General features: G+C 42.8%; 1 protein-coding gene across 1 annotated transcript in view; it reads right to left on the bottom strand.

Moving 5' to 3' along the window:
• Positions 1-10,963, bottom strand: part of SV2C (synaptic vesicle glycoprotein 2C) — a 164,602-nt gene that overhangs the window by 23,619 nt on the left and 130,020 nt on the right. Inside the window, exons 4-7 of the mRNA XM_010847613.1 lie at positions 7,866-7,999; positions 7,327-7,416; positions 2,765-2,875; positions 2,090-2,178 (exon numbers count right to left, since the gene is read on the bottom strand). Of these exons, the coding sequence (XP_010845915.1) occupies positions 2,090-2,178; positions 2,765-2,875; positions 7,327-7,416; positions 7,866-7,999 (424 nt within the window). The remainder of the gene's footprint in view (positions 1-2,089; positions 2,179-2,764; positions 2,876-7,326; positions 7,417-7,865; positions 8,000-10,963) is intronic.

Raw genomic sequence — 10,963 nt, 5'->3', positions numbered from 1 at the left:
TTGGTAAAGTAATGTCTCTGCTTTTTAATATTCTGTCTAGGTTTGTCATAGCTTTTCTTCCAAGGAGCAAGTGCCTTTTAATTTCATGGCTGCAGTCACCATCTGCAGTGATTTTGGATAAATCAAGCCTCAATAAAGTCTCTCACTTTTCCATTGTTTCCCCATCTATTTGCCATGAAGTGGTGGGACTGGATGCCATGATCTTAAGTTTTTTGAATGTTGAGTTTTAAGTCAACTTTTTCACTCTTCTATTTCATTTTCATCAAAAGGGTCTTTAGTTCTTCACTTTCTGCCATAAGGTAGTGTCATCTGCATATCTGAGGTTATTGATATTTCTCCCGGCAATCTTGATTCCAGCTTGTGCTTCATCCAGCATGGCATTTCGCATGATATACTCTGCATATAAGTTAAATAAGCAGGGTGACAATATACAGCCTTGACGTACTCGTTTCCCAATTTGGAACCAGTCTGTTGTTCCATGTCCAGTTCTAACTGTTGCTTCTTGACCTGCATACAGATTTATCAAGAGGCAGATCAGGTGGTCTGGTATTCCCATCTCTTTCAGAATTTTCCACAGTTTGTTGTGATCCACACAGTCAAAGGCTCTGGCATCGTCAGTAAAGCAGAAGTAGATATTTTTCTAGAACTCTCTTGCTTTTTAGATGATCCAAAGGATGTTGGCAATTTGATCTCTGGTTCCTCTGCCTTTTCTAAAACCAGCTTGAACATCTGGAATTTCACAGTTCACATACTGTGGGAGCCTGGCTTGGAGAATTTTGAGCATTTCTTTGCTAGCATGTGAGATAAGTACAATTGTGTGGTAGTTTGAACATTCTTTGGCATTGCCTTTCTTTGGGATTGGAATGAAAACTGATCTTTTTCAGTACTGTGGTCACTGTTGAATTTTCCAGATTTGCTGGCACATTGACTGCAGCACTTTTACAGCATCATCTTTGAGGATTTGAAAGAGCTCCACTGGAATTCCATCACCTCCACTAGCTTTGTTCGTAGTGATGCTTCCTAAGGCCCACTTGACTTCACATTCCAGGATGTCTGGCTCTAGGTCAGTGATCTCACCATCGTGGTTATCCGGGTCATGAGGATCTTTTTTGCATAGTTTTTCTGTATATTCTTGCCACCTCTTCTTACTATCTTATGCTTCTGATAGGTCTATATCATTTCTGTCCTTTATTGTCTCCATCTTTGCATGAAATATTCTCTTGGTATATCTAGTTTTCTTGAAGAGATCTCTAGTCTTTTCCATTCTATTGTTTCCCTCTATTTCTTTGCACTGATCACTGAAGAAGTCTTTTCTTATCTCTCCTTGCTATTCTTTGGAACTCTGCATTTAAATTTGTCCCCCACATTGGCAGGATGATTCTTTAGCACTGAGCCCCCTGGGAAGCCCTGACAACTATTTATTGAGCACTTATTTTGTCCCAGGACCATATATCAGTGAGCAAAACAGTTTAAAATCTCTGTTCTCACAGAGCTTCCAGAGGAGGAAGACAGAGCTTTCTTTATTCCTACAGAATGAAAAAGCTTTTTGTCTATTAGAAGATGATAGAAGGCACAATGGGGAATAATAAAGCTGAGAAGGGGACAGGGAATCTGAAGGGGGACTGGGAAGCTGCAGTTTTAAAAAGGTATTTGGGGAAGTATCACTGTGAAGGTGGCATAGGAAGAAAGCCTTAAAGGAGGAGAGAAATGAGCTGGCCCATGTCTGAGGGCAGGGCACAGACCCAAGATGGGACATGTTCAAGAAAGTTCTGGCACATTGGAGGAAGAACAAAGAGGCCAGCGGGGATGGAGCTCCACCAATGAGGAGAGAGTGGAGAAATTATGCGAGCAAATCATCCTTGGTCTTATTGAACTTTCCAAACACTGTTGGTTTTGCCATCCCAGCTTTATGACAACATACAGAAATGATTGCTTGATAAAAACTGTAACTGTTAGCAAATCTAAAATGAAAAAAAAATATCCTAGAGTTAATAGCATCACACAGTATAAGAGAAGGAAGCAGCAAGGTTGGGAGTTACAGTATGGAAATTTAAAGATTTCGTTCACCAAAAATGTAAGGACCACTTACCCAAAGGATAGCGTGAACCATACAATCGTGAGTTTTATGGTATTTTCCCTGACTGGGTAGGTGAAACATCTCATAAAAGTCAACCAAATCTGTAAAATATCAGAGAGTTAGTTTTCTTATGCCAGTCCCTAGGCAACTCTACTTCCCAACCCCCTCTGACAAATTATAAAATTGTTGCCTCTTCTTTGGGCTGGATTCATTTGGACTTAAAGTGTAAAAGCTAAGGGCTGCTGCTGCTGCTGCTAAGTCGCTTCAATCGTGTCCGACTCTGTGCGACCCCATAGACTGCAGCCCACCAGGCTCCCCCATCCATGGGATTTTCCAGGCAAGAACACTGAAGTGGAGTGCCATCGCCTTCTCCAAAGCTAAAGGCTACAGGACACCAAATGCTGGAATTTGTATTTATCAGCTTCCAACAGACAAAGTAACTCGAGATGTTGGTGTACCCGTCACTGGTAGGACTCCTTGTTTAACACCTGCCCTCCCCCCAAAAAGCAACATCTTGGCTACCCCGCTGATCTCAAGGGAATCCTATTACCTGGTCCCACACCAGGAGTCAGGTGCCCTGGGCAGGAGGGGGAAGAGCCCCACTCACGGGGTGGATTCTGCCAACCCTGTTTCTGACTAACCTCCAGCGACAAGCGAGCCCGCGAGTCAGAGGGGCTTGATACTTACTCCATACAGTTCTGTGCGGATGCGAACGGAGCACCTCCTGAACCATGTTCCTGTGTCGCTCTCAATTTCAATCAGTTCATCTATCTGTCTTGGGGTTTTGATTCTGTTTACCTGTAAGGAGCAACAGAGGGCAAAGTGCTGAGTTTTCGTCTCTGAAGTTGTAGCGTTTAGGCTTACAATTTGTTTTTAAAAGGAGTGAAAGCTGACGCCAACCAAAAGGAAGCAGGTGTTTGATACATAAGCAGGTATCCATAAATAGGAGACCACTGGTGTCAGTATACAGACTCAAAGGCACCTAAGAGAACAGAATAAAGAATGAATGAGAGGGTGAATACCATAAAGAAGAGGGGGAAGAGTAAGTAGTAATGGAATTAAATGAAACGAAACGCCCTTCTCTGAGTCACGACTCAAAAGGCACACATTGGGAGGTGGGGGAGGGAAGGATTCAGAGTTTGGGATTAGCAAACTATGACAAAGAGAAGGGATAAACAACAAAGTCCTACTGTACGGCACAGGGAACTGTATCTTGTGAAAAACCATAATGGAAAAGAACACGATAAAGAATGCATATACATGTAATGAATCCCTTTGCTGTACAGTAGAAATTAACAACATTGTAAATCAACTCCATTCCAATAAAATAAACTTTAAAAAAAAGGCACACACTAGCAGATAAAACTCCAGATAGAGTCACTTGTGGATTAAGAACTACTTTGCTTAGACAAAAGTGACTGAACACACTTTTCTTTGGAACCTACTTACTTGATGAATTTGGCTCCTAAACAGAGTTCTTAGAGCTTTCCCATGTAACTTCCATTCTTGACCCTTTCTTCCTTCTCTCACAGCCAAATAGTGTGTGTTCAGTCATGTCTGACTCTTTGCAACCCCATGAACTGTAGCCTGCCAGGCTCCTCTGTCCATAGGATTTCCCAGGCAAGAATACCGAAGTGGGCTGCCATTTCCTCCTCCAGGAGATCTTCCTGGCCCAGAGATCAAGCCCATGTCTCCTGCGTTAGCAGGCAGATTCTTTACCCCTAGCATCGCCTGGGAAGCCCAAGCCCACAGTGACTAGTCAGCAAATACCCACAGGCGACCTGAAGGTGAAGTCCAATGACTGAGTTTAAGTTGCAAGCACCAAGACTGACTCTTCAGTGACAGAAGGGGAACAAATGATGGAGGTATAGCCTGTATCCATGACTTAAGCTAGCCTCCTTCTCCTAAGGAAAAGAGCCAAGAGTCAGGAGAAGCAATACCTTCAGCACACAGAATGAAGCCTGAAAAGAGGTGGGGTTGGAGGGGGAAGGGAAGCGCTTTCCCTTTGTGGACCTATCCCATCTTCCCTTGTTAGTCATAATCTACCTGCTTTTGACAAAGCTGAGAGAGGACAGAAACGTGCACACACGCTATCCCTGCCAGGGATAACTTCTGAATAGATCTTTCTGGAGAGACTGCCAACATCTGAAGCAGTACTTCTACTGCACAAAACCAGGTACCAAGACTGGCTTTTGACAGAGGTGATTTGAGGACCCTCGGTATCTTTCAAATTATACCAGGTGGGCAGTAGCCTGTCCCTGACTATATAAAGAAAGATGTCTGTATTTAGTGACGATGATGTCTGAGTTAAAAGCAGGATTGCAAATAGGGTCAGCTACAAGCCATTCATTATTTTGTGACACTTTAGAGTTTTGTTTTCTTTTAAAATCACAGGGGTATTCCTTTTTTTTTTTTTTAAGATAGCATCACTGACTCAATGGACATGAACTTGAGCAGGTCCCAGGAGATAGCGGAGGACATGGAAGCCTGGCATGTGGCAGTCCATGGGGTTGCAAAGAGTCGGACATGACTTAGTGACTGAACAACAAATTCTTGGACATGACTTAGTGACTGAACAACAAATTCTTTTTTTGTCCTGAATGAAAGATTCATTGAATTCTATCATGTTTTACAATTTTCAAAAGTTCCACGCAGATGATTTCATATGATCCCATAATAATTTGTTTTTTTTCTCCTGCGCCTTCACTGCCCCTCTCCTCTCCCTGCTTCCCCCTACTGCTAACACTAGTTTGTTCTGTATGCCTGTGAGCCCACTTCTGTGTTGTTACATTCACTAGGTTGCTGTGTTTTTTAGATTCCACATAGAAGTGGTACATAGTATTTGTCTTTCTCTGTCTGAATTATTTCATTTAGCACAATGCCCTCCAAGTTCACCCATATTGCTGTAAATGGCAAAATTTTATTCTTTTTTATGGCTGAGTAATATTCTACTGTTTATGATATCATCTTCTTTATCCATTCATCTGCTAATGGACACCTAGACTGCTTCTGTATCTTGGCTATCATAAATAATGGTGTGAACAATGGGTTGCATGGGTTCATGCATCTTTTCAAACTAACGTTTTTGAGTTTTTTGGGGGATGTATACCCAGGAGCAGGATTGTTAGGTCATATGCTGGTTCTATTTTCAGTTTTTTGAGGAATCTCCCTACTGTTTCCCACCATGTCTTCACCAATTTACTCTTCTCACCAACAATGTACAAAGGGTCCCTTTTCTCCACATTCTCACCAACATTTGTTATTTGTGTTTTTTTTGACGAAGGCCATTCTGACTCAATATATTCCTTTTGAGAGGCTTCTTCTCCACTCATTAATGTTTGTTTGTTTGTACATTCTTTCATCGGCACCCATGGGAGCCAGGACTGGTATAGACCCTGGAGATGCAATCATAAAGCATCGTGCTCTCTAAGCAATTACCATATAAATTAGAAAGTATCCCAGTGGCAATCTACATCAGATGGGAGAGACATACTGTACAGAACACCCAAGCTGACCTGGGAGTGAGAAAGAAGACTTGATGGACTGTGGAATTTGAGCTGGAGCTTATGGAGAAGTATGTCATTTGCCATGTGTTATCAATGATTTGAAGGGCATTCCAAGTGGGAGGAATACCACATGCAAACATCCAGAGGTGTAAGAGAAAAGACTGTATTGGAAACTACAATGAATCTTTGTGATTCCTGAAGAATGGTGCAAGGGCAGAGGGCAGTGAGTAGGGAGGAATGAACCAAATGAGCGGCAATAAGGGTAGAAAGTAAGAGACAATGATGAGAGATATTTAGGATGGAGAATAATAAGACATACTAGATTTTTTGGACATAATAGAGATAAAGGAAAGAAAGAAATAGGATAGTTTTCAGGGGTCTAGTTTTGGTGGTACTGGTGGCACTTGCTGATAAGTCTTTGGACAAAGAAGAGATTTGGAGACTCTTCAGGTGCGAAGTTCAGATTTAGAAATTCAGAATTTGAAGGGCCTCTAGTACATAGGAGTATGGCCACAAAGCCCTTCAACATGTATGTCTGGAGCTCAGTTTGTCCATTTGGAGAAAAAGATCTGGGAAGTAGCTGAGATCAGTTAAGGAGAATGTGAATGAACTTAAAAGAGGAGTCTGCTGCAAACAACGTCCTGAAAAATAGTATTCAAATTAGGTACTCAGGAAGAAGACCTTTGAGGAAGGCATGTGAATTCGCCGTGTTGTAGATATAATAAGAAAAAGATCAAATGTGTCATGGCAGAATCCTGTAATGACCTTGGAAGTCACATATAAATGATTGAAATGACCCATTCTTTTAGAGTGGTCAAATCTTATTCCCACCTAATCTTTATACAGTCATATTAATGTGGATGATCATGAATGAACTTGGTAACTCAGACCTTCTGGAAGAAAAAGCAGGTTAGCAGGACAATGAGGTTCTACAGAGACATCTTCTCAGAAATCTTGGGTAGAGGGTTTATTCTCAACCGGCTGAGAAGAGTTAGGTGACATTGAGTATCTACATGACACCTCAAGATTCCTTTTGCCGTATGATCCTTGAATTTACTCTTTCTCTGTAGTGCATCTACTCAAAAGAAGGGTTCACTCAAAGGATTCCAGGTCCTCAATGGTGGACATCCATTATTTACCTTTGTTCCTCCATTACACTGCAGAAAACATTTATATTAATTAAGAATCTGTGATCATTTAGACAGAGGCCAGACTGAATTATACCTTCATATTACAAAAAATCTGTTTCATATTAAAAATGTAACAAGTCAATAAGTGTCAAGGGATTGTTTAATCAGGAACTATTTCACTTATTTTAAGAACTATAACTGATACTGTTTATAAGACATTGAATATTTTGCTTATATCACCTTTAAACCTAACTTAGACATTTGGCGTAATTACATGTTGCCTACATCAAAGGATTTAAAAACCACTCTTTTTTATTTTGGTGGAGGTTCTGAGAAAAAAAATACTGTTCTTTCCAAAAAATACTATGCGTTCAATTTTTTATTAGTTTAGATGAGTTTTCCCATTGAGAATACATTTTGTAACTGGAGGATGGAAGACCATTCCATGCAGAGGTAAAAGCACATACAACAGCCATGAAGCAGGTAAAACAGCAAGTATGAGATACTGAGAAACGAGTGGTTGGTGCAACCAGAGGGGAATTTACGACCAGGCCTTTTCTGAAAAGGTTTCTCGGCCTTTGGCATAGAGGATTCACTGAGAAGCAGTACTCACCGTGAAGACCTTCTCAGGCTGACCCCGTGCTCTCATGTTTGTGTCGTGAATTAACTTTAGAATCATCCAGGCTTCATCGTGTTTTCCAATCTAAGAGATATGAGTAGACAGTGAATGGCCAGGAGGTGAAACACACATGCTCCCCGATTTTCCGATCACCATGTGATATTGTCAGATCCCATTGGGTGCAACAGTGCAAACGGTTTAGGTCCATCCCATTGGAAACACAGACTACCTGGATGCCCTGAGTGCAGCAGCAGCTCAAGGAATAGTGTTTCCTTTATAAAACAATAAGGCGCATTTTCTTCAACGAGGGAAACCACTTGCTTGAGGAGGAACATTAGCGCTTTCAGGCCATGAGGCAGCCTTTTCGCCTGCTGGTTGTTGAAAGTATGTCTCCATGAAACCAAACCCTCCATAGTTCTGTAGTAGGAAGGAAAAATGTACCTCCTGAAGAGGCAAACATACTCTCCTAGGGTTAAAAGGAACTTGTTTCAATGTCTCTGACTTCCTTGAGTATTTGTAAAGACGAACGTTACCTCCAGCAAGAACCGTGGGCTTTCGGGCATGAACGTGAGGGCCACCACCGAGGAGGCACAGGGGAGCGCGCAGACGATGACAAACACACGCCAACTGTGGAACTGGTAGGCTGACCCCATGCTGAAGCTCCACCCTGGGGAAGGAAGACGGGAGGGGTGAGGGGGAGCAAGGACCCCACGCCACTGCGAGCGTCCACACCTGGAAGCTGGAATGGTCAACTCTTACCACCCCCAGAAGAGTGAGCTGATCTGGGCATTAGCCACAGTGACCAGCTCAACTTGAAGATGGCCAATAACAGTGCTGAGAAGAAAGGTGCTCGCAAACAAAGTGGGCTGGGGCTAGGGATGGAGGTGCAAGTATATTTCTGGACAAACTGCAAAGACCAAGGTCAGTGAATTTGGGACAGTGCTTTCTCCAGCAGACTCCTGGGCTGGGTATCCCCTGTCTGCTCCTTCAGATCACTCTGGACCCTTGTCTCTGCTGTAAGCCAGGAACCGGCCCTCGGTGGGCCACACCAACTGGCTGCCTTGTCCATTGGCTCCCAGCTGGGCTGGATGAAGGAAGCACTGGCAGGAGAACAGAGCGTGGGATCAGGGTTCAGGGTATTTATTCCCCTTCCCTCCCTTCTCCCCTACCCCTGGTCGCATGGAGGTTTGACAGTGGGTGTGCTCATCCCTGGGAACCTTCTCATGGGACCACATCTCTTGTCAGGTTCTGGCAATCCCACTCTCCTCCTGACCTCTGAGGCGCAAGTGAGTACAGGAGGCCCTTCCGCTACGAGCTCCAAGGTGCTGTATTATTCTGTGTGGGTTTCTCTTAACTGCTCCCGCACAGCTCTTTGCAGTGACTCCTGCTGAGGGTATCACTGCTTTCCTGCCAGCACGCTGACCAGCACAAGGATTAAGAACTGGCATTTGCCAGCTTCCACACACATATTCCATACACTAGATTAAGAGAATTTTAAATTACTAGCTTCTTATTATAATATAATATAAACAAGCAAATGGGATACCAACAGAAATCTCTTCAAGAACTAAAAGAAAACCAATATTCGAATGAATATAAGATGGTTGAAAGCAACATTCCACCATGATTATAAAGGAGAAATAATGAAGCATATCAAATCTAACTGAAAACAGAGATTTATGGTGGCAGAGATGAATTATGGTGAGGCAAAATTCTAATTTTTGCAATGCTTGGTATTTAGAAGGCTGCTGTGAGCAAAAGTCAGAGAGTCTACATTCCATCCCCTGGAGAGCAGTGTAATTATTCACTGTTTGCCCAGGGGCCAAGAGAGATTCTGAAGGTGACATGAGCTCCTCAAGGCCAGGCAGCTGAAGTTATATACCAGAACCTTCTCCACTGGGGTTTGAGGTGGAATCTTATACCACACATGTCCTCATGCCTGTGCTCGCTCTTAGACATGGAATTTGTTGATAAATGATGTAAACACCAATGACATGTGACATCAGCCTTAGATTCATGAGCATTTTCTGGGAATTTAATACATGAGGACTCTGTGGACTGCTAGATTAACTACATCGTAAACTATGGGAGGGGATGTCTACTCTCAATGTTTTCTGTAGCAGAAGTTCAAATGTCTCAAATAACCAAAATACAGAGGAAATTCTATGATGGAACTAAGAAAACATACCATGTTCACTTCACATTGGATCTGAGAGCTTCATACAAAGGAATTCTTTTTCAAAAGGGCTGGAGCCACAGAAACGGGTCCCCATGTGTCTCTGAGCTCACCTGCTGCTGGCTCCCTCGCTCCCTTGGTCCATCTCACCAACATGCTGCCAGCTCTCTGAAAGCACAAAGCTGAGTTCTATTTTAAGGGCTTTGCCTTACTTCCCAGGAAGCCCAGCCTTGCATTGAAAGGATGGTGGCTGTACGTCAGCCAGCCTTTCTGAGAGTGTTGAAGTGAGAGACTGTTCAGTATTTCTTGTCCTCAGTGAAGTCCCCTCAGGGTCTTTGCATTTGACATTTCTGTGCCTGAACTGCTCTGAGCATTTGCACATGTGGATGCTTCCTTTGGACTTTCCAGGTCTCAGTTTAAGGCCATTTCTTCAGAGAGGCCCCAACCCTCAATTCCACTTTTATCCTCAAGGCCTGTCTTATTGTCTCTACAGCACTTACCATTATGTAAAGCTGTGTATTCACTGATTTGTTTATTTGTTTACTGTCTATCCCTTTCCACACCATGAAAGAAGAAATTCTGCTTTTGTTGTTCATCAATACCTCTTCAGTGCTTTTAGCAAGTCCTAGTCCATAGGAAGTATTCTTTAAATATTTGTTAAACAAATGTACGCACACACACACTCATGCACATGCATACCTTTTTGTGTGTCTGTATGTATACATGAACATATACAGAATCACTGAAGGCTACTAAGACATTACTCAGGTTTTCTTTTGAACATTGTTTTCTGAATCTGCACTGAAAAAGAACAACAACCCTGATTTACTTTTTCAGTTAAATTTGCAGTTTGTATCCAGTAAAATTCATTCATACTTTTTAAACTACATTGTTCTGTGAGTATGATAAATGCCAGCATCATATATCCATCATCATAATCAGGATACAAACTGTTCCATCACCCCAAAACACTCCTTCCTGCTGTCTCTTTGGAGTCAGTTCAGTTCAGTTCAGTTGCTTAGTCATGCCCGATCTTTGTGATCCCATGAACTGCAGCATGCCAGGCCTCCCTGTCCATCACCAACTCCCGGAGTTCACCCAAACCCATGTCTACTGAGTCGGTGATGCCATCCAACCATCTCATCCTCTGTCGTCCCCTTTTCCTCCTGCCTTCAATCTTTCCCAGCATCAGGGTCTTTTCAAATGAGTCAGCTCTTCGCATCAAGTGGCCAAAGTATTGGAGTTTTAGCTTCAGCATCAGTCCCTCCAAAGAACACCCAGGACTGATCTCTTTTAGGATGGACTGGTTGAATCTCTGTGCAGTCCAAGGGACTCTCAAGAGTCTTCTCCAACACCACAGTTCGAAAGCATCAATTCTTTGGCACTCAGCTTTCTTCACAGTCCAACTCTCACATCCATACATGACTACTGGAAAAACCATAGCCTTGACTAGAT

Source organism: Bison bison, unplaced genomic scaffold, assembly GCF_000754665.1.
Source record: "Bison bison bison isolate TAMUID 2011002044 unplaced genomic scaffold, Bison_UMD1.0 scf7180017864252, whole genome shotgun sequence".
Classification (NCBI taxonomy): domain Eukaryota; kingdom Metazoa; phylum Chordata; class Mammalia; order Artiodactyla; family Bovidae; genus Bison; species Bison bison.
Note: the sequence above shows the minus strand (reverse complement) of the source record. Positions and strands in the feature narration are given on the sequence as shown.